General features: G+C 38.0%; 1 protein-coding gene across 2 annotated transcripts in view; it reads right to left on the bottom strand.

Moving 5' to 3' along the window:
- Positions 1-741: 741 nt before the first annotated feature.
- LOC130147957 (meiosis-specific coiled-coil domain-containing protein MEIOC-like) overlaps positions 742-24,789 on the bottom strand; it is a 35,824-nt gene continuing 11,776 nt past the window's right edge. For both annotated transcript variants that reach the window (XM_056335932.1, XM_056335933.1), the window contains exons 3-9: positions 20,032-20,155; positions 19,628-19,794; positions 15,736-15,837; positions 13,380-15,186; positions 9,975-10,109; positions 9,687-9,867; positions 742-7,957 (exon numbers count right to left, since the gene is read on the bottom strand). In XM_056335932.1, the coding sequence (XP_056191907.1) occupies positions 7,698-7,957; positions 9,687-9,867; positions 9,975-10,109; positions 13,380-15,186; positions 15,736-15,837; positions 19,628-19,773 (2,631 nt within the window). In that variant the 5' untranslated portion in view covers positions 19,774-19,794; positions 20,032-20,155 and the 3' untranslated portion in view covers positions 742-7,697. The remainder of the gene's footprint in view (positions 7,958-9,686; positions 9,868-9,974; positions 10,110-13,379; positions 15,187-15,735; positions 15,838-19,627; positions 19,795-20,031; positions 20,156-24,789) is intronic.

The following is a 24,789-nucleotide window of genomic DNA, read 5'->3' on the forward strand; positions in this document are numbered from 1 at the left end:
TCGTGCTCCATCCGTTACTAGTGAAAGAAAAAAAGGGCAATCCCGGCCCATGTGACCTGACCGACTGGCACAAGGTCCCCAAATGCTAGCAAGAGGAATTTCCCTCAGTGCTAAAGAAGTGCTGGCTATTGCCTGCCAAACAGAAGGGATCCTCAAAAGTCTGTAAGGAGCTGCTGACACTGCAAATACACCAAGTATTCACAATATATCAACAGTACATTTCATTTTCTATATGGCCGTCTATACCTACCTGCTGTGCACATATAGACACACCACATGCAATTCCAGAATACAAAAGAGATTCCACACACCGGAGTTCAGCTCATTGAGGAAAGGGGAGGGGCATTAAGATCTGCACATCAGTGATCTGAAAACTGTTGTCTTTCAATGTCTTTTAGGACATTCAGCCTAAGGGAGTTATATGTTCCTGCCTCCAGCCTCCATGCCAACAAAACCTGATTGTGACACTCAGTAAAGTGAAGTGAATCAGTTTGAGAAATGTGCTAAATTCACCATAACTTCCACCCCCCAACCCCACAATGTTCCATGAATTACTTACTAAAGATTGTCCATTATTTTCAACTACTGGATGCAATCTAGTATCTTCAGTCATCTCTCTGGGTGACATTTGATCTTGCATCCAGGTCAAAAGATATTCCTCAGACCCAAGCACAACAAATGTCACCCAAAACTGCCCATTCTTCTTCCACAGAATTTGCTGAAGTAATAAAACCAGTCACATAAAACATGAAGAACTTTAATTTTTGTAACTGCATTAAAGCAGAACACATAACATGTCTTTTCAAGGCAGAATTACCAAAACCAAATTCATCTCACATGGAGAACAGCAGCTGATAAATAGTGTGAGTTAAACTAAAGAAAACAAGAAGCTGTAACTAGTTATTAGGGACATAGAGGCAACACAGTTGATTATTTAAATAAAAGGTATCAGGTATCAAATCACATACATAAAAATACTAGAAAATTACACTGGCCATGATTTATTACAGAACTCTCATACTTCTGAGACTTTCATATATGTAACACAAAACTTAATAATCTCTTTTGACCATTGTACCTTATGCTTAATAGAAATGACGTGCTAGTTGTGCACAGCTTGCCTGGTGCTACTTAACACAAGTGAACACACAACCCAGCCCGCAAGGCATCCCAATGTTCCACAGAAAACAACTAAACAGAGGGGGGGAAAAAAAAGGAAAAGCAGATGAAATTCACAAGTTATGGTGTACCAACACCCTGTAGTATCAAAGTACATCCCAAAGAGATCTGTGAAATATAATTTTAAGAACATTACACAAGAGGTAGAAGTGAGATTTTCGTAGCGTTCATTCAAACATCCACAGTTGTTTTACAGAAATACTTAAACAAGCCTAAACTGATTAATGGTTAAAATCTAGTATAATCAGCCATTGACTTTTTGTTTTTTAAGCTAAATTATACTTTCACATATTTCTGTTGGGCCTACTGAATGGATCAACTCACAAAATCCTCCTTCAGTTAATATCTCACTAGCCATGTAAAATTTGCCATTTTAAGCGTATGGGTTTGACCAACAAACATGTAAAAGAGATACTTCAGACAGCAAATAGTATATTAAAATAGAGACACTATTAATATTTGTATATCTGTCATAAAAAATAAAAGGAAACTTATTTTTCCCATATATATTGGAAATAGCCTAATTCTGTGAAAAAAAACCTATGCTCATTATTACTGTGCATAAACTTTTAAATTGGTTGTATTTTATACAGTAAAAAACATAAAATCATTGCCAGACAAAGATTGCTTTAAGTGGACTCTGATTTATTCTTTCTCTCTAACAAACTTTTTAAACACTATATGCAAATATTTTCCTTTTTAAAACTCATTTGGCAAAAAGGATTTATAGCTCCAGTTCCTCAATTTTTTAAACAGTTGCTCCTAACCTGATACATTTTCAGTCTGTAACAGCACACAGTACATACATTAAATGCATCTTTTTTTTTTTTTACCTTTGATTAAAGTATTGCTAATGACGAAAAATAAGAACCTTCCTTTCTATCTAACTGATAAAATTTATTTGCAACATTCCTATTATTTAAAAAAAATTAGAAAGCACTATCTACTACAAATAAGAGATGCCTGGTTTTTAAATAATGTTCTGCAAAACAAAAAAGTGCTGGTGACTGAGATGGATAAGCTGCACAGGAAATAAATCAAGGTCTTAATATGGTTAAGGTTATATTTCCATTGAAGCAGATCAGGATTAAAAAAGGTGCAAAATTCTCAAAAAACCCACAAGTTCAATTCAGCCAAAGTTTCTGCAGTAGGTACATTCCTCAGCTTTAAAAGAAAGCAAAATTTATCCTGCTAATTCCAAGTTGTCAGTGTAGTGAGAAACCTTATAAAAAAGGTTAGGAACAGTTCCTTCTCAAGTTTCTTAATATCAAATGTTCAAGGTGAATTGCTAAGCTTCTGTTTACAAAGAGCCTACTTAACTCCAGATACCATGCCAGTAAAGCAACAAAGCCAGACAAAGACAAAAATCTGTTAAAGCTGCTGGCTTCAGTGGAAGCAGGTCTACACCCATCTCTTCAGTAGTCTAACTGCAAACACACCTGTTTAAAAATAATAATAAAAATATGTATTCCAAAGTCAACTGCTCTCATGCATATTCATATGCAGTATTCCCTGTTCTTATTCAATATAATCTATAGTTGTGAGGAGTTAAATAATCAGGAACTCAAGTGTTTCCACTTTAATGACTAATAGGAAAAAAAAAAAAATCTATAGAACACTGTGGCCGCAAAGTAGAATTTAACACTTAGTTTTACAACTATGATCATGTACACTGTCAAAGAAATAAAGATACAAAGTTAAAAAAAAAACCAAACCCAAGCCCTACTCCTTTGGGTTGCTCCAACATGCAGCACTTTGACATTATGGCTCCCAAGCAGAGAATGGAAAAAAAACCCCACCAACCCAGATTTCAGCATAGGTAACAATAATACTTTTAAAAGAAGTACATATAGGCTTAATGTCTGTCTGTTGCACAATCTTCACAGCATTTAAATGAAAAAAACAACCCAGCTTCCCACAGAATTAGAGCTATGACCCAATATAAAAATGTGTAAGTGAGAGCATCATAGTGAGCAAAGCTAGATGCTGTCACTTAAGGAAGAACAGGTTTTAAAAAATCACATAGGTCAATGGAAGTTTTATGCTAAGTACTCGTGGCATTTCTCATTTTCTAAGTCCAGAAAAGCTGAGCTTCAATTCTACTTCATCTTCTTCCCTTACAGACAGCAGTTGAGAGGCGAGAGGTGGTGATCTTGATCCAAGAGGGAGGACCATACGCCGTAGGTTTGAACTGGCTGTTCCCAAGCCCTTTTCTAGGCCCTCAAGCCAGTACACGGCTCGATTCCATATGACTAAAACATACAGGGGTGAAAAGGATGGCTACCAGAGCAAGACAAGAACAAGCCAACTCTGCCACGGGCCTCAGCAGTTGAACCCTGACAGCATCTGTGGGCAGCAGACGGGGAAAAGGGAATCGCAGTTTAAGCAACAGACTCCTGCCCCTCAGGCTCACACCCTTCCGACCACTGGAGCCACAAAGAGGAGGGGCCCTGCCCACTGGAAGTAGGGTTTCCCGTGGGTCAGGGTTTCCTTCCTTCTTGTAGCTCCCTCTTTCCTTCTTTATTTCCCTAAACAGAGCGGGAAAAGGCCTGAATAGCAGATCAAACAATCCCAGGAAACCATGCTCACTGTCACTTCTGGAAAAGTGCATGGGAAAGCTTGGAAGCTTTCCATACAGTTTGGGAGTATGTCCACACTTCTCTGAATAGGTAAGTACCTCAACAAACGTCCCACTCACATAATCTTCTATTATTCATTTACTTCAGCAAAGAAAAAAGGTACCAGGAATAATAAGAGACTTCTCATGAAGACTACAGCATCACTTTCTAAGCTGTAAGGCAGATTCCAAATTATTTGTATCCAGGTACAGGCAACAAGACTAGTAGTGGTGGTAAATACCAGGAGCAAAGAAAAATATTCAGTCTGGGGGAAAAAAAAACAACTCAAGCCACAACAGCACACTCTTGAAAAGCCACAGCAAAACAAGCATCACAAACTTGACAACCTCCCTGTATGCTGTTCTAATAAAAATAATGAAAAATACCAATGTCTTAGTTTTAGTCTATATAGATACCATCAGAATAATTTCATTGCCAGAAGGACCCTGCAGATACAGAAAAAAGCAGATACCAAACCTAAAATCAAGAAAAAGAAGTTCTTACTCTGATGCTGACCTCTTCTGGGAATCGGTAAGGTTGAACCACCAGAAGCCTCCAGTTATTTATACAGAAATAACTAATTCTTAAATCTACGTTGTATTGGACTATCAAATTGGGGGTTTAAAGCATTAAAGATTCACGGCCAACTATTAAGACATACACCCTGATAATAATCTTGACTGCAGAAGGGACTCAAGTATCTTGTTTTCTTTAAGCTGGAACAATCTAGTACTGCTACCATTACCAGCTATAACTCTGCTGTCATCGTCACCTCATTCAAAAATGTAAACTGCATAAATCAAACCAGAAAATAAATAAAAGAATGAATCTCAACAAACCTGGGGGTGGGGGACGGTGGGAATAAACTTAATTTTACCTGGTTGTTCCACAAGTTGGGGTGGGGTGACATTTTTCAAAAATCAAACCTAACTCCAACCCAAAACCACCTCTCTGGTGTAGCTGTCACCTAATACCTTGCCTCTGCTTCCACTGAAGTCAGTAAAAGGTGAATACAATTAGTCCCTAAAACTAGAAATGTTATACTTACACTTATTCATACCAAAAATGTAGTGCAATACTTAAAAGGTTTGCACACTGTTGCTAAATTAAACACCAGTCAGCTAAAAAAACAATTTATGAGTGTAACAGAGCTGCTGCAACTCCAGGTGATTATTTTACAAAATACAGTGTTTTTCCCCCGGAAATATAAAAGGGTGTGCAATAAAGCAACAGAACTGAAGCACTCTGAAAGGACTTTTGTTTTTATAGGTCTAATGCTGCCCATAATCAAATCGTTTCAAGAAATGGGCACAAAATTGCTTTGATACGAAGACCCCGAGTTAACAGAGCAAGGCAAAATGAAATGTGAGCACATGCTGGTCGCATTTGTAGGGCATGACAAGGAAAACCTGACACTAACACATCTGACCTGTGGCGACTCTCCACAGTCACGGTGCTTTATGCTTGTTAAAGAGCCCATAAACGGGACAGCCCGACAGTATGCGAGAACGACATGAACGGCGTATGCCAACTGTTGGCTACAGGCAAATGCAGCCACACTGTAACCCTTTTTAAATGCATTTTTAAACTGCAATTGAAAACAGAAGTGAGCATACAGCTATTTATCATTTTTGAAAAATGAGACTGTTAAAGGCACATTGACTATATTAGGAACCAATTAAGACCACATTCCTTCACAACAATAATTAACACACGAGCAATACAATAAGGACCTACTACGCCCCATACATTCACCACTACAAAACAATCCTGCAGGACTACAATTGTTCTGTAAACAGAAAAGCTGATCAAGACTTTCAAATTCTGATCTCCTGTCAACACAGTAATCATAATTAAAAACCTAAATTATTCAGTAACTGAAATACTGCAGACCACATTTTAAACTGTGGAGTATAGTTAATTAGTTCCACAAACACAAATTTAGCCTTCTTAAATTAGTTTGTGCAGATAAATTGCACATTAGATAAACTGCACACAGAGGAAACATTCACACTAAAATAACTCTCTCCACTACCTGTTGTTTAGGCTAAGGCTGAAAAATATTCTTTTAAGTTGAATTCACTTTCTTTAGGGAAAAAACCCCACAGTCTTGCTATGCTAAGATTCTGATTTCTATTGACTCTTGCTTTTAAACTTTACTCAGTGGATTACAATGAGGCTTGCGTAACATTTTTCTACAAAGTTATGCAGCTACTGCCTCATTACAGTTAATGACAGTACTATTGAGACTACATCTGCTCTAGAAACATCCACAGATCCAAAACTACAGAACTGCATTTGGAACATTTTGCAAAGTACGTACATGGAAACAATTACATATTTATCCACAAAATGTTAAATTCAACATCAAACACTATGGAACATAAAAATTTCATTTTCATCTTTCAAACTTTGCTTATATCCCCAACTTAATTCACTTTTAAAATAAGAGCTGCTCTCCCAAACCATTCATTAATATACTGATACCCAAGAACCTTTGTTGGTTATTAGTACACATTAAGAGATCATGTAACAGTAAGACAGTTGTTAAAGCATTATTTATAAGTGCCCTAAGAACAAAACTTGAATTACTTAATCTTTTCTAATTCTCGCCCTGAACATTCACACCGATACATGACACTCCGATTGTCTAAGCCACAGAATGGAGACTAGTTAACAGCAATTAAATATATTAAATCTTCCATGCGAAAAATTAATCATTTAAACAGCTTTGGTAACCTAGTATATAATTAGCTTTGTGTAAATATTTTGCAAACATCCCTTCCCCAAAAAAATCCCTATATACCATGTGTATATTTATATAATAATATACATATTTCCTGAGTAAATCGTTAAATCTGATTATTTGGAAGATTTGGCAAAATATCCAACTTTACATTACTAAAATAGAATTTTAAATAAACATTCAATGAACACGTTAAAATAAATATGGAATGTTTCTGAAAATTATAGTACCATGAACTTACACTGATAACAAATCATAAGTTTTAATTAAGTTACATACTATGTTATATAGTTACTGGATTTTAACCCACTGAGGAATCAATAAATCTAATTTCTAATCCTGAGTGACAATTTTATATCACCTGCTAATGTGTACTTCAATGCAGTACTTACTGCAAATCTAAAAAACCCTTTTTTTTCCTTTTTTTTTTTAATGGAAAATTTTAAATGGACTATGCTATAGAAAAGCTCGGTTTACATTGGTTTAGCTTGAAACTGAATTGGCAGCACAACTGCTGAAGCATCTCACAAAACCAACATTAAACACCGATTATTCTTGTCAAACTGTGAGCAATAACCTGAACGACCTGACTCCCTGCTACAAAAACAACACAGGAGTATGGTTTGTTCTGTACAGTGATGGGATACAAACTACTGAAGTGATCACTTTGGCACTTAAAAAAACTACATAATGGTGGAAAAAAAACCCCTGAACAATTGTGAAATACGTTTCAAATGCATTTTAAGTATGCTAAACTGTATCATTAACCAAAAAAAAAGGAGAATTAAGTTCTACCACACACTGGTTTCTCAGGTCATGGCTTGACTCATAGCTGATACATAGCTGTGAATAAGCACACAAGGAAATGCTCAGCTATTATTTAGTTCCCCTTAATAATAAAATTCTTATGTAGCAGACATTGCAATACCAGCAATATTAAAATTGCATTAACACTATTACAAGATGTGTCTCTCAACACCAGAATCACAGTAATAGAATTGCAGCACTGATCAATCATGTTAACCCCTTCGCTTTTTTATAACCTGTCAAAACCACCTTCCACGGTACTGTGCAGGACACTTAGCCCTTCCTTCCCCGTCCTCAGCCTTCTGCCTCCCTTTTGTGATCATTATTATTATTATTATTATTTGCTATTACTCCAGAATCCTCACAGGTTCCTCAGGTTTTTCTTTTTTGCTTCCTCCTTTGTTTTCATGCTCCATGCTGCTTTTTTCTTGTGTGCTTCTGTTCGGAGGACAAAGCTCTTGCAATGCCCTTTCAACAACAACTTGTTTTACGGGACCGCTTGAAGAATTTTTTGGCAACGTCATCTGTAACGCACACCATAAAGCGGTACGAGCCTTGCGCGTGGAAGCAGCCAAATCTCTAATGGCAGCTGCCAGAGCCAGAATATCTACAACAGAAAAACACATTAAAGGTTAAACTAGCATACAAGCCTGGTAAGATTATTACATTAAAAAAAATTCTGTAAATTAGTTCATCTCACCAGAGGCATGCAAAGTGTGCTCAAGAAAAAGCTAACATTGCACCACAGTACTGCATTGGTTGAATTCCACCAGCTTGTATTCTTCTCTTGCAAATGATAGCTGTAACATCTCACACTAATAGCAATCATAATTATATCCAAAACTCAGTGGCATAATCATCACACCTACCATACAATAATTAAGTCTATTTAATTAATGTTATCAGAGAGGACTGTCTACAATGATACTCACAAGTATGACTGGTAAAACTACCTACTCAGATCTAGCCAGATGAGCCTAACACAATCATTTTTTCATCCTCTGCCTTCCTTGCAGTGGCACTGACACCTCCCAGCCTCACAGTGAGAAAAGGCTCACTGCCACCCTTTGGATACATGATCACCACCAGCAGAACTCAAAAGAAACATGTCTTTCACAGTGAAAAACAGACTAAAGGCTTTTCTAGATGTGATTTAGATCATGCTTAGACACCCAACAGCAGCACAGCCCTTCAGAACCATAACTACGCTGCAGAGGTTACCATTAACCGTAAAAGACTAATTGCAAATTTTCTGACTACAACTGTAGTACAGGATGGTTCAAATAATAATTCCATATACCTTTACTATAAAGCATTAGCAAAAACAGATTTGGCGATTTTTTTATTTATTTTGGGTTTAGTACAATGACTCCTTGCTTCCTGACTTATGCTTGGGGCTAATATCACATCACACAATTTTATGATTCATTTTAGAAGTTGGTTTGCATATAGGACTATTACTTTTAAGGATATGACATCATGCTTGACGCGTAAGTTGTGAAAGCAAAACATTCTGACTCTCTTTACAGTTTATCTTTCCCTTCTTAGAAGGAAGAACTATCCCATACACATTGCTAGAAGACAATGGATCCACACTGACATCTTCACTGCAGCAACAGAAAATAAGACAATATAGGACAGCGCTGAGTAAGGATCCAAAAGAGGATGGGCGTGAGGCAGGGGAAGTCCATTCCTCCTTTAAAAATCACAAAAATTTTCTGAGATGCAGGTACTTTCTGAAGAAGAAGGATACAAACTTTACCTCCAGACCCCAAATTCTGTATCAACTATATGATCATTATACTGAATAGCAAGTTATCACTTACACAATGCTATTGGAAGGGAATGCAATCTGTCCTACTTTTGCCTTGCATTTACTGAAGTACATACTGCTGCTGCAAATTATTCTGGCTTTACTTCAATAGAAGTTGGGAATCGTGAAATGTAATTTCTGGCTGTTTTAGATAAGGTAGACACACAGAGTCATTAACACAGCATCAACACATTTGTTTTTTTACTTTATAAGCTGAAGTGAAAAGACAGACTACAATACCACTAAAAAAAAAGAAATTCAACTTGTTTAAAAACCAGTACATTTTTACTTTTAGGACTACTCATGGTCATATTATACCACTGAACAGTTTTTACAGTTCTCTTTTAGTCAAGAGGAAAATGTTTCAAAGTGTTTAAACTAGCAACAGAAAAAAAGAAAGGAAAAAAGAGCTCAAAGGTTTTTTTGCTAAGGTTACAATAATCACTGCATATCTCAAATGGCATATTTTCCCAATTAAATCTTTGAAAAAGCTTTTAAAACTACAGGAATGGAAAGCAGTTACCTTTCTCATTACTATAGCGTGGTGCTCCTTGTCTCTGTGGATTAGCAGCATTAATAATCTCATCCTTACGCCTTGCCTGTGTTACATGAATAGCTTCCATATGGTGTTCCAACGTAGTGGGTATGTTAACATGCACAGGGGTACCACGAAGCCTTTCCATTTTTCCTATTAATGTGAGCACCTGCCAGATACATTGAAAAAACCAAAATGGCTAAGCATTTATGAGCCTCCATTAAACAAACTTAAAACCAAAAAGAAATGCAGGAATTATAGCTCTAGAAGGCATACCCTGGCTTGTTCTCGTAACTGGTCGACAATCAAACGATCAACACGGGATGGGTTAGCAGGAAGTCGGGGGACAGGAGTGTTATTTGAGCTAGACATGCGCTTTCCTGGAAAGTTTCTTGCAAGGTCAGCTTCAGTCTGAAAGGGAAAAACATAGCCATTGTAAGTGTTTGAAATAAGTACAATCCACATTTTTAGGTCTGTTTAGACTTTTCAAATACATGACAAGTGCAATTCCTCTCTTTACTTCTGACTGCATTTACAGAAAAACGTTTCCAAATACCTGTCTAGATGTACTGCCAGCTGTTGTAAGAATAAGAATAGTCCTCTAATTCAGCTCCACCTCAGCATTTAATGCTTAGCTGCAGCTTTTAGAACGAAAGCTGTGCAACTTTATTTTAACCGATCTTGGACATAGATCTAGCAAAGAAATTTTTATAAAGTACCCCAGAAATTTAAATTGTATGCCTCACACTGCATCTCTCAAATGTCACACATTATAATTACTAAAAAAAAACACCACCAGCTTAAGCTGTATCTGAAGTGCATCAAGATTAAGCCAGATCTAACATAAACTGGTATCAGCTCTTAAGTCATCAACACAGCTGCCAAACTCCCCATTGAGAAAGGAACTGGCCAAACCAATATACAACTCAGGCAGTGAGTAACCAAATATCACCAAACCTCTTTTTGGACAGGAACTTCTTACACTTTGAGTAAAAAAGACACAACTAGCAGCTCATTCTCGATCTTGTTCCTTCTTCAGCATACAATGGACTTAGGAGAGAAAGATTAGGTACTGCATGGCCATTCAAAGCAAGGTTAAGTCCACATTCACACTGAAAATATGTGAAGTCCTTTCTTTTCTGGTTTAATGACACATCCATATTAGTCTCTGCCCTCACCTAACATGAATTACAAGAGCTGACTCCACTGCCATTTGAGAGACATTCAGAAAAAGAAATGGATAAAGAAAGGGTCATGAATTCATATAAAGACAGTAGGTATTTAAGAATCACAACTAATAAGCAATTCACATTGCTTATCATCTATATGCACATTTAATATTGCAGGAAATTCCAAACAGACAATTTGTAGAATTTTTTTAAATGTGAGATCACTGGAAAAGTGATATTTATAGAAGGAAACGGGTAAGCTCACCATCACCATGAACTCCAAAGCAGTGCCAACGAACAGGTTTCCAAGAGCTGAAAGGACTAATTAGACAAGCTAGACAGAATTAAATGCAAGTTCTGCTGGGGGAAGTTTCTGTCTATGCTCATAGGGTAAGAACATCAAAAAGGTGAGAATGTCAAAAGGAAGTCCCTTCCTACGTACATATGTACAGGTGAGCAGTAGCATTCTCCCAGACTGTACTTACAAACACAGCCCAGGCACACTCTTGTCAGGCAGTATGGAAGCCATCTCCTTTTGAGGAATAAGTATTTTGGTTGTGGGAATGTGAGCCACACTATGGTAGATGGCTTGTGGGACCAAGAATAGTTTATATCCTTAAAGCTGTCTGCAGGTATAGCCTGCAACTACAAAAAAGGGACTGAGAAAGTCCGAGTAGATCACTAGGAAAAAACTGGACCAATTAGAATGGACCAGATCAAGTTACTCAAATCCCTTTCATTATTAAGAACACGATATAAGGATATGCAATCCTCCTTTAAAGAGAAAAACACAAAACCTAAATATTATGAGACAAAAACTATGACTCAGTCTTCCCAAATGACTTTGACCCAAATCCGACATGAACAGATTTGGAACAGCTGTCTTTGCCACAACAGAAAGCAGAAGAGTTTCTGAAAACATTGCTGTCTCAGACACACTGGCGCAAAAATCATCATCACTCTTTCTCACTTGTAGAGAATTTCTAGAATACTAGACAGGCAGAAAGGAGCCTTGTTTAAAGGCATCGGTGAGCAAGCAATACAGGCAGCCCTATTTACATTTCCGAAAGTCTATTAGCAAAGTCTCATAACTGATGCTGAAAAGATGAAGGTGCTCTCCAGAGATCCAGTCTGGTCAGATACCCATCTCTTTATCCAACAACCAGGTGCATTCTCCAACACAGAAGCAGTAAAGAGGCACTCAGTGTATAATTAAGACCATGGATTATTGATAATATAGCTTCCAAGACCTGGCATGGAGTTCAGAAATTTGACTCCTCTTGGGTCAGCACTTCCTGCTCCTTTTGAGTGCAGAGCTTTCACACCCAAGGGTAAGCTCCCCCTGCCAACAGTTCTTCGCAAAAGAGTCTGAGGCAGGAAAGTGACTGTAACAAGAAGAGGATAAACGGAAACTTCCTTTGGGAGAAGTCATAGAATCGGAAGATCATTTAGGTTGAAAAAGACCTTTAAGATCATTGAGTCCAACTGTAAATCTAATACTGCCAAGTCCACCACTGAACCATGTCCCTAAGCGCCTTTTAAATACCTCCAGGGATGGTGACTCAACCACTTCCCTCGGCAGCCTGTTCCAGCGCTTGACCACCCTTTTGGTGAAGAAATTCATCCTAATATCCAACTACAGACATTCAAAACACTGTAGGTTTTCTCTACAGCCATGTACAGTGTGCCCAGGATTACTTTTATTTTTACTAAATCAAAGATTTAGTAAAACAAGAGACAAAAAGATAAGGGAAAGACACCACAATATCACTGACAGGAGAAAAAAAAAAAACCACAAAAAACCCAAAACAAACAAAAGAACCCACACCACAGAAGCTTCTCTCCTTAAATGACTGTGCAGGGAAAAGCAGAGCCTGGGTTTATAATACTTGAGTTAAAGACTTAATTGGAGGGAATGAGTACAAGACAAGAAAAGGAAAGAGATCCATCTAATGAAACTGTGCAATATGAGGTGCATAAAATGCCAGTACTTTAAGAACATCCTGTGGCAGTGAGGGCCCTGCGGTATCATCATATATGGCTGGTGGCTCTAGAGCCATAACAGAGGACTACCGTGTTAATAATGACTATCTCATGATCTTTCATTAACCATATAAAGAAAAAACATCCAAGCTAAAGACAATTCAGTGCTTTGGCCAGTAACATCATTATGACATTTGCTGTAGCAAATATTGTGGGTTAACAGAGAGAAATGTTGTGTTAGCAGCCCTAAGGAGAAAAGACTTAGAAATTGAAGCTCAAAGCAGCACACAATCTAAAACCAGTCATGCCATAGTCAAAGCAGATGATGTAGTTTTAAATACCTAGAACACCAACAACATGACAACAGAACCCTTGCCTCCTCAAAACAAGTGACAGCCCAGAGTATCTACTCTCTATATATCTATAAATTATTTATATTGCTATATATATATAATTTACTTTATAGATACATAAATTGTTTCATGCAATCACCTGCTTTGACAGGAAGTTATTGTCAGTTGTGTTTTACCTTCTTTCTCTCTTTCTCCAAAGCTCTCCACTGCTCATAACACTCCTCCAGTCGGATATGAAGCTCATTAGCAGGCCCACTGCGATTTCTTGGAGGTCTGTACTTGTTAAATGGTGTTGGAAAGGCAAAGTACGGTGCAGGTATTTCCCCACAAAAGAGATCGTTGATGAAGGGATTCAAGTGGTTAAAGTCATCATAATGAAAAAGATCAACAAGTTCTGAAAATGGAAATGGTGACGGAGGAAAACTGAAATTATTTGCCGATGAAAACAGGTGGTGATTAAATGGAGGAAAGCTGGGATTTTGCTTAAAATCAGACATTAATTGGAAAGAAGGAATAAAAGAAGAATTGATGAAATCTGACATGCTACCACCATTCTGCTCGTGTTTTTTTCGGAACACGTTGAACTGCTGACGGTTTGGGGCTGTATATCCAAAATGAGGAATCCAATTCTTTCTACCTCTTCTATCATCTTTATTACTATTTTCTTGGGTCTGCTTTTTGGGAAATCTGTGGTACTTCTCAGGGTCTTCACCTGCAGCATTCTGCTGCGTTAACCAGTCAGATGAAAAATTGATGGGGAATTTACGGTATTGCCCCTCCTTATTAGTCAATGAATCATGCTGTGATCGCCCAATGGGTTTCATTTGCTTCTGATTTTCTGAGTTGAAATTAGAAACTACCAAATTATTAGAAACACCATTTGATATTTGCAACCTTCCATCTTTCCTTGAAGGGAGGGCAGGTAAGATCTGTGAGTAGTAAGAGGACTGTGTTATAGACTGATGGGTGGGAGAACCACCAGACATGGTTGAAACCCCTGAAGAAGACTGTGGACTTGTTACCACTTGCTTTTCATACGTAGTATCTGATGTAGCGGTCAGACTTGCAGTTTTCCCATCCAGCCATGTACGTCCATGGTACAATGAGTAACTTCCATTTTGCGTAACATTTTTTACAGATAAATCATATTCAGATACTTTATGAGAGCATTCTTTAGGACTAATATGAATCTTCAATTCATTATTATTAAAAGCATCTCCCAAAGTAAACCTACGATGACCATTTTGCACGTGGGTTTCCTGTGGTTTTCTGTTTGTCCCTCCAGAATAATTATTTTCTTTAAGGGGTTGGTTGAAAAAATATAGCGATGGATGAACAGGCGACTGCAATTTATGAGGACCTGTAAAGCTTTCATACCTTTTAGAAAACAAGTGGTTTTCCTGGGGCCCTTTATCCCAGGAGTCATCAACAGGCTGATTGGAAAGACCAGGGGAATACTTTGTTTGATCTTGAGCATAATTTTTCAGAGCCTTGCCTCTTGCCCTTTCACTTTTCCAGTACTCTTTCTGAATGCTAGTGCCTTCCTTCATTCTGTTCTGAGAAGAAAAAGTGCTAAAATTGGAACCGATTTTTTCATAGTCTCCATTTAACCTCATGTGGTCATAACTGCACAAATGCTGATTATAGTCTACATTTTGAAATGAAAACCCTTCTTGGTGAACTGTATTATTATTTTGCAAAGAAGAATTTTCAGGATAACTGTTCTGCAGAATATTATCAGGCAGAGTGCAAGGGCCAGATGGAGAAAGCCAAGACTCTATAAGATGAAGATCTTCCAAACCTCTGTGCAATATCGCCACATCATGAGACTTTTGCAAGTGTTCCTGATAGTAGTTCTGTGTGCCTACCAGGTTGGAAAAATCCTTACTTTCAACAGAGTGCTTAGATGAGAGCCCTGAGAATTCACCGTTGCTTCTAAGATCAGGTGCCCACATAGGTGGAAACAATCTTGAAAGAGAATTCCTGTAACAAAGTTAAACAAACCTCCTGTAATCATTTAAAACATTCCTTACATTAAATCAGTTAATGTGTGTGGGAATAATCATGATACATTTCCCCCATTACATTCTTTGCTAACCATATACAGGTCTCCTCCAAAATATAAGGCGGGGTGGGGATATTCCCACCGCAGTTGAGTAAATGCTATGTAAAATCTGACTACCAATACTACTCTCTAATGTTTACAATATGTATATTTGGAACTGCAGAGTTTATTTGGATTTTAGATTCTACTGTATTCAGTCAACTCCCTACTGGTTAAAATGAGATGATTTCTTCCCCCTATCCCCCAAATGCTGTAGACTGATGGAAGACTTTAGAAAATGTGTATTTCTAACAGGTTGTCGGTTGGATTTTTTACTAGCTATTGAAGAAAAACACTTCTACATTTCAAGCGGATTTATAAGACCTTTGTTATTCAACTTCATGAAATAAGTCGAAATGTGTATCATATCTGTGTGACAAAGGATGTAAAAACCAACATGTAACATACGAAAACACAAACAAGCTTACCAATCTGTAACTGGTTCTGGCTTGCTTGGCTCCTCTAAAATGCTTGACACTAGCCCAAACATATCAGGGCCACTGCCAGAATAAGAAAGATTTATTGGTGCTCTGAAAAAAAAAACAGCAAAAGAGCCTAGATAAATACAAGTCTTTTTCTCCTAGACAAAACAGGCAAAAGGAAAAGTAAAGCATTACACCTTTGATTTATTTTAGCAGCATCTGCTAAGTGTTCTGAATTTAAGGTATCCTCAGCACCCACAAAAATTCTCTTCCTGCATTCATGAATTCTATAGCCTAGTAGAATTAAAACAATTTTCCTAACTTCTGGCTTCACCAGAGACTTCTCAAGCGGTTATGTGAAGAGACAGGAGCAGCAAAGATTCTTCACTCTTTTCAGTCAATATAACTATTTTATAGACATTTCTTCAAATCTTGACTTCTCCTTTAGAGGACAAATATGATCAATCTTCTCAAAATTTTGAGGATTCTGATTTATCTACTTCCATAATTCAAGAACTTTTATTTTAATCCAAAATAAAAAAAATATACTTAAGTTGACTTTTTAATCCCCATTTAGAAAGGAGTTGGTCAAAACTTGATTAAATATTCCTGATAAATACCAAAGGTGTTTAACCATTATTAGTCTTACACAAGCCCAACTTCAATCTTTTACTTCAGGTGCAAAACAAGATCTTTACAGAGCTGTCTGTAATGACACCTAACTCTTACTGAGAAGCTAATCAAAACATAACACTTAAGATCTCCTTCCTTCTAACACACATTGTTTTGCTTCAATAAATTTCACTCATCATCCTATTATCATTCAGCTGATTCATTTCTGTGTCCCTGAAGATCTCTGTCTTCCCTGCTGTCAGCTTATCCAAACAACTACATCATCTGCTAATGCTGCCACATAATTACTCAGGCTGATTTTGCCAATTAATAAAGACTATAAAACGCGGGATAAACTATTAAGACTATCACCTTGTTAATCTCTTGTCACAATGAAAATTAGCCACTTACGTTTTGCTGGCTTTAAGACCTCACCACATTTTGACTTCTAACTACCTCTACCATTTACTTTATGACCATTCAGTCTCCTCTGTAATCAATCTGGTCTATGTGGTTTTGTTTCAGAGAAACGCAAGTGCAAAGATTCTTTAACATGTTTTATGAATGTAGAACTGTCACGGATATCTGATAACCGGATCTCTTCTGTGTCTGTCAGATGGCGAACTTTTTACTTTTTTTTTTTCTCCAAGATGCCTATTTACTTCCAATTGTTGCAACCAACTGGAGAGCATAGATGAAATTTGCATCTAAATGATGATTTTCAGCAATGGACAGGTTCATTTACAATGTGGCATGGAAATTAAAAAAAATAAATTGCTGGCATTCAGTTTTCTCAAGTCCAAGGTAGGCAGTTATCCTTTCTGGCTTGGTACAAGAAAACATTTGCTGTAAAATCCCTCAATTTTGCAGCATCCAGGAATCAAATCTTTAGCTCCTACTGCAATAAGACAACAAACTACCTACCAAGTCAGAGCAACACAAAAAGAATCCATGAAAATAACCAACACACAGGAAAGGTAAAACCATACCAAACTGCTTGCAACTATACCACACAGAATACAGATGTCCAGCCTGACACCAAGTCTGCGGCAGTGAGCAACCTGCCCCTGCAGACAGAGAAAGAACAAGAAACAGGACAAAAGAACAAAGACCTACAGCTCCTCAGCAAAACTTCCAAGGCACTGGTGGGAGAAGGACGGCTGCAGATGGAAACGCAACAGATGAATGGAAATGGTACCTTTGCTGCATCTGCGTGCTGTTCAGGCTTTTGTGATTAGCCCTAGAACCAAAGCTAGGGACATGTACATAGCCTCTGAGGATGCAAATTAGATGGAACTATTGTCTTCCCTTGGGGAGATACTGCATTTAAGAATATGCCTGACTTCTTTGAAGGTGTCAATAACTTCATCCAACCTAGTGCTGAACACGGAGGGATTTTCAAATGGACGTGTCTCAAGAGAAGTTCATGGCACCAGGATATCAGTCTATTGAAAGGCCTATGCATAGGTTTGAGGTTCTGGGGCTCCCAGGATTGATTGTGAGATAATTTCAATGGCCAAACATTTGAGAATTAAAAGGACAAAAGCATAAGCAAAATTATGCTGCAAAGAAATCTCCAATGATGGATCAGTTGGTCTCATGAAGCAGCTTAGAGGAACTAAAATGATACAGGCGCACTGCACCTAATACAGTTAGGCACCAAGTACCCTAAAATATTACAAGAAAAAAACCCTTAAAGTTTATTTAACCTCAAGGTATACTGCATATCTGCAGTGTCAGAATGGGTGTAGACATGGATTTTCATTAACAGACAAGTACTGCACTTGTGGTAAAAAATACTGCTTTTTTTTTTTTAAAAAAAAAGCTATTTTGCAATAATCTGAAAGTTGCTTTTAAGAACAGATTATATATCATATTTAGTGGATTGCCACTCAGAGCTGAAATTTAGAATTACAGTTAATACTAACGCTATTTATTAAAAAAAAATAATTAAACATCTCCGTAACACTACCCAGGGAAGACTAGCAAAAAAGATAAAATAACAGTAGCTTCTTTGCAATGCATGTGTCTTCCTTAACTGTTACCTTTTGGCATCTTGTGAACCAGTGGACTCCCCTTTCTCCCCACCACAAACTTCCTCTTTCTTATTAGGCAAGTGATTAAAAAAATGCAGTTAGGTTGATATTAGAAACACTAACAGCATCATCATAGTGTCAAAAGCTGCTATGCCAGTCTGTACCAACCCATCTCGCCTGCACCCCCCCCCCCCCCAAGAACAAGCAATATTACGTTACCAGGACTTGGCACCAAGATGAAAAAAAAACGAGTGGGAAGCCTAATAAGAAATCATTTTTTACACATTTATCAGGCTGGAATAGTTTTAATGTTACAATTTCAATTGCTGTACACAAGCCATAAAATGACCAATATGAAGGAGAGAACCAAATATTTCCATCAGTACCCCCAGTTTCTGTAATCATTCCCTACTCCTTGGTATCACTCATGATTTTATAAAAATCATTCCTCTGCAGAGTGGAATCAAAATCAAAGAGGAGTTTTATTTACTCTCCACTGACATGGAAGCTTTCAAACCCCTGTCCAGCCTTGCTGCCCTTTTCTGTACCTTTAATAACTTTACTGCATTATTAAGACTGGATGATCAGAAGTGCCTATAAGAGTCCAGACTTGGACAGAGTGGATTTCTCCAAGGGAAAAAAGATGTTTCATGATTCAAATAACAAAGACTCTTTGCATTTGTTCAGCATCCAAACTGCAAAATTATTTTTTTTTCTTGAAAATCAAACTTGGAGTGCACTATACCAAGGCCACAATAAGACAGTAGGCTGGCATATTTTCAGGAGCAGCTATATGCACATTTACGCTTTCAGCAGCAGAGGCACCTCTTACAGAGAGTGTTAGATACAGGTAGAGTGTATTGTTCATGTTCCAGGAAATACACTACTTTATCAAGCAGGATAGTTATAAGCCATGGTCCTGAGGGATGAGAGGCATGGAAGGAGAGTGGGTCTTTTTACTTAAGGAATTTTCAGTTACATGTCAGTTTACCATTTCATTCCCCAAATGTAGTATTCCTTCCAAATTTTAAAATGTGCTTACACATAAACACACACACACATTATACACACACAGACTGCCTACCTTTTTTTACAACTTCTACAGTAACTATCATACAGCAAAGAAAATTTACTGAGTTTCTACATATCCCATAAACTCTTCCTAAAAAGATCTGGAATCCCATTTGTTCTGCTCCATAATATCAGCATTCCAGAACACCATCATAAGATTATACCAAGAATGCTCATACCGTTTCTTTGTGCAGTCTTGAAAAGATGTTTTTGAGCTAATATCCTCTCCACATGCTGACCAGTCACTACAGAGCCGGGAAGATTCTAGCGGAGGTGGTGTACTAGTAATTGCTCCTAATAATGGGGAAAATAACTGAGTGTCCATTTTTTGTTTCTTGCTATTTACCTATGTTGAAAAGAGAAAGAAACATTTTGAATATTACATGTTTACATAAAAAAGCAGTAAAGGCAATGAAGCAATCCCTTCTTTTTATCTTGAGCTAAGTAATTTTTCAGAAAAAATGTAGCTATGACAAAAGGATACAGTCTAAAACTCATTCCCTCCCCTGCCTTCAAGTAGTCCAAATCTGACAAATGTATGCATCTACGAAAAATAAATAATTAAATAATAAATATTACTTACTCTACAATAATAGGATTTCTCAACAGATCTCACATTGTAGGTGTTTGCGTGTCATGTCCACAAGCTCAGAATCTTCTAGCCTATATGACTGGAAATGCACGTGTCACAGGCATACGCAACCCTTCTGAGAAAACAAAGGGAAGAGCAATTATTCCTGCTATATCCCTGAAAACACAAAATGTTCCAACCAAGAGCCCATGGTAAGCAGGGAGGAACATTTGTAAACTTGACAGAGCAAAGTGTGGATAAGAAAAGTAAACTAAGTACTGGTCCAGAAAGGACTATTATAAATCATTAATTTGAAGAATAAATAATAGGAGATCTAAGCAACGTAGGGAACTGTGCCTTCACAAAGTATCTCAGCTAGGAACTGGCACAACAGAACCTGTGACTGACAAAGGTTTAAGCAGAATACAACCTACTTTGAGTTGGAAGGAACCTCTGGGTTGATATAGAACCTGGGTAGATATAGTTCCCCTGCTCAGAACAGACCCTGTTAGATCAGGCTACTCAAAAACTTGTGCACTTGAATTTTGAGTTTTCCCACCACTTCCTCTATGGGCAAATTTTGAAAATAGTCCGGCCCACCTTCTCTATAACCTCCCACAAGGCAGCTGCACACACCCGTAAGATCTTCCCTTTCTCTTCACCAGGCTGATCTGACACAGCTCACTCAGTCTCTCCTTGGACATCCCATTCTCCCACCCACAACCAATTCAGAAGCCTCTGCAGGACCCACTCCAGTACCCTTCTTGCACCGGGGAGCCCCAAACAGGACAGAGTATCCAGTTGTGGCCTTACAAGGGCAGAACCCAGGGGATGATAGCAGCGCTCAGCCCGGTGGCTACAGTCTTGCTGTGACAGCCCAACATCGGGGCAGCCTTCTCTGCTGCAAGGACATGCTGCTGGTTCATGTCCAACTCTACCAGCAGCACTCTTGATCCTTGTTGATTAACTTTCCCAAGTTTTGACTCTAGGAGAAAGACCTCAAGCTTTCTTGGGAAAAAAAAAAAAAAAAAAAACCAACAAAAAAAACACACACAAAAAAATTCTATAATAAGAGAACTGAACTAGCTGCCCCTTAATTTTCATAAGCAGACATCCAGGCAAGATGGAGTACTTGTTCTGAAAAGAACATTAGGGAGACTTAAAAAAAGAAAAACCCCAAACCCAAAACAACAATCCACAGACCAAAACCCACAAACCAAAAATACCAAAAATCAACCAAAAAACCCCACAAAAAAAACCCTAACAGCAACAAAAAAAATCCAACCCCCCCAGAACCCCAGATATATCAGTAGCTGCAAGAGACCATGGGACGGGATGCAGACTGAAACTGACTGGAGCATCCAGCCCTGTGCTTTACACCTTCCTGAGGAGACCAGTAACAAAATTCCAGAGAAGGAATCTCTGCCTTTACAAATACTAATATATTTAATGAATTAAGTTGTCACCACAGTGCCCATAACATACGAACAGTAATGCCTGGGAGAATGGAAAGAAACTGCAGATTAAATGACTGCAGGTTCCAATACATTTACACATAACTAAGATCACTTCTGAGGCCATGAGACAACCTGGAGATTGTTCGACAATCCCCAGCTTCACTTGGATGCGTTAGTCATAAAGGTATCTAACAAAAGCAACAGGTTAAAGAAAAAGTGATGTTGTGCATGTCACTCCTTTAGCAAACCGCTCCTGCTAAGCAGGTTTATCCATCTGTCCCAGCCTCATTAGAGACAAGAGATACGGAAGGGTGCTGTGCTAGGAAGTTAAGCAGGAATTTGCAGAGCTGTGGCAGGCGGACACCCTCTGTGTACAAGCTGGCAGCAGGAAGAGTGTGAGAAAAAAAGCATAATTAGGTTACCCTATACATGAACTCTGGATACCTGGCTGCTGAAGACAGAGAACAATGATTTTTTTTTTAGGACTATGAGGATAAAATTAACTTCTGTCACACTGTTCATTATAAATACAGCTGGAATAGGTACAAAACACAGCTACCCACCCCACCCCCCCCTTAATCAGGATGGTCAAACTAGCCTTGGATCCACCAAATGAAACCATTTGCTAAATCCTTATTGCCTTATTGAATAACTGCAGAAAGGTCTCAACCCTGTACTTATTAAATTCCTGAAAGGGCTAAAAGAAAAACAACATGAAAGAAAAAATGGTGCTACAGAACAACTGGGTCCTCATACTTAGAAAACATTTAAACCGATCTACTCATCTCCCATTTTATTGCTTCCAAGATAAAAATGGCACTGTCAGTGGGAACTGTACTGGCAGCTCCATGAGACTGGTGCTTACTAATGGAGAAATACCTCTGAAGCCCTAAACAAGCCAACGGAAAATGGAAGGTTTAAGGGAAATTTCCACTGTCTGAATACAGCCTTATGCAGTCAGTCTGTCTAGAGCCATTTGAAAAGCTTTTCATAGCTAGAACTTTTAAAAAGTTATTCATAAACTAAAAGACTAAAAATTTCAACGTTGATCATTTCACTATCTCACACCCCATCCCTTCAAAAAAGAAAATGCTAAATTAATTTTTCTCTCTCCCCTCTTTTCTTGCAAGTAGAACAGCAAAATCCTGCTTACTACAAATCCTCAGCCGGAATCTGGTTTAGTGAAAACTGCCACAGACTCAGCAGAACCCTCCTGGGTCTTGTCTGAGGAAGTAGTAAATACCTGGCCAAGTGTGCTCCTGCCATGAGCAGGACAGGGCAACCCTTTAGTGAATTTTTTGAATTAAAAAAAAAAAGTTTACACTGAGGGCTTATCACTTCCTATAAACTTGTCTTACACATCCAAACAAATCGCTATTAAATAATTGAATTAGAAGTACTATAACCCTGCAGAGGCTAGATACATATTGTGTAACATTCTGTACAAACACACCATCAATATCTATATCATTAAATAAGAGACAAGAACAAATTCCTGGCCCAAAACCTAAATGGCACAACAGTGCTTGCTTGTGTGATACAGATGAACTCTCACCCTACAGAACAGAAGGGTGGTATCTGCTACAAATTACTCCTGAACCACACACAAGCATCATTTTGGAAAGCAGTAGCAAGGCCAAAATTTTGGCCACAATCAGGCAGTATCAACAAGCACAAGCCAATGCTGAAGCCCTGGTCTTGTTTAGTCCACTAGGAAGCAACACAGAGAGAAATTATGCTCTGTGGCTTATATTTATATATAAATATATAAAATACTTGTGCATAGATTAAAAATAGGATCCATAACTACTGGATTTCTCTTTTTATTTTCAGAGACATTAATCACTGCTAATGTGAGTTATGCAGGACAATGTGACTGAAGATCAGCAGAGGAGGTACTTCATGCACCCTAGATACAGCCTCGTAACTCAGCACTTCCAAAATACTGGAGTCTGGCATTCTATCTAGTTAAACAGAATTTCAAAATAAACTGAGAAACTCTTGTCTGCACTTTACATTTGAACTTTGAAGAAGTTACAGTAAAAAAAAACAAAAAAAAAAAAAGGATGAAACAGCGTGTAGTCTCCTAAGCTTGTTTTAGTTTCAAAATTCTTCACTAAATTTCAGATAGTCATAAAATCCATAACTGGCTTTGCAGAGAAAGGACTGCCTGCAGAGGCACAGATGTGTTTTGCTCAGATTTTCGACTTAAAAAAATATAAATAAAAATCAATGAATGAAATTCTGTCTCCAAAAAAATTAGAAATAAAAAATAGATCAAAGGACAACTCCTACAGTATTCAGTAGGGCTTTTACTTCATTCTTTCTACCCTGCAAATCATGTGAAAGCCGCTGATATCACTAAATTACCTCTCAAAACAACAATAAAAAACTTAACCTACCTAGGTTTTTTTTAGATGTGGTATCTCGATGGATTTTTTTCTTCTTTTAAAGCATAACAAGACACAGTTTCTGTTCTTTCCCATAAAATGGAAATGTGCATATACTAATCTCTCTCCCTGTGTATGAAACTGAACATGCTTTTTTCCAAAGCATCTAACACTGTTACTGAGTCACATCTTATCTTCAAATACATGCAGAGGGCTTTTAACTTCTGCAAGAAGCTCATTACAACTGAGGAACAAGCAAACGGAAGCATTTACCAAAAACATTGCCTATTTTCAAAAGCCTCATGCAGTTCTTTGTATTTAGAAGAAATTCCAAGTTTCTTTTATTTGAGGAGAAATAAAAGAGTAGAACATCAGTATAATGTTAATATTTCAACTATAAACATATATGAAATTAAATAGTATCAAAGCTATTTGGCACTGATACCACTATGTGACATCAGTCCTGCGCTCCACAACACACAGACCCATTTGCTGCCTGGCTCCTTTGTGCTTCTGCTTCATCCAGGCTGCGTGCTAAGGACTTGCTGTTATTCTGTAGGTGGTTTCACTGCTCCAGCAGCAAGGGCAAAGACCTTGAAAAAGGCTGTTACTCTCTCACTCCTCTTCCTGCTATTCTCCCATTCCCCAATGAAGTGTCAAGCTAGCACAGCTGCCAAGCATCGAGAGGCAGACGAAACCTACAAATCTTAGTAAAGGACTTGATAAACAGTAAATTGTATTAGGAACACAGAATCCTGCATGGCAAAGACCTTGGAACAGCTGAGGCTGGAAGGGACCTTTGGACTCAAGGCTCCTACTCAGAGCAGGTTGCTCAGCACCTTGTACAGTCAGGTCTGGAGCATTACCAAGGGTGAACAGGCCAGAAGCTGCACAGAAGTGCCAGTGTGCCCTGCTAGTGCCTT

The sequence above is a fragment of the Falco biarmicus genome, chromosome 4 (genome assembly GCF_023638135.1).
Source record: "Falco biarmicus isolate bFalBia1 chromosome 4, bFalBia1.pri, whole genome shotgun sequence".
NCBI classification, from domain to species: Eukaryota; Metazoa; Chordata; class Aves; order Falconiformes; family Falconidae; genus Falco; species Falco biarmicus.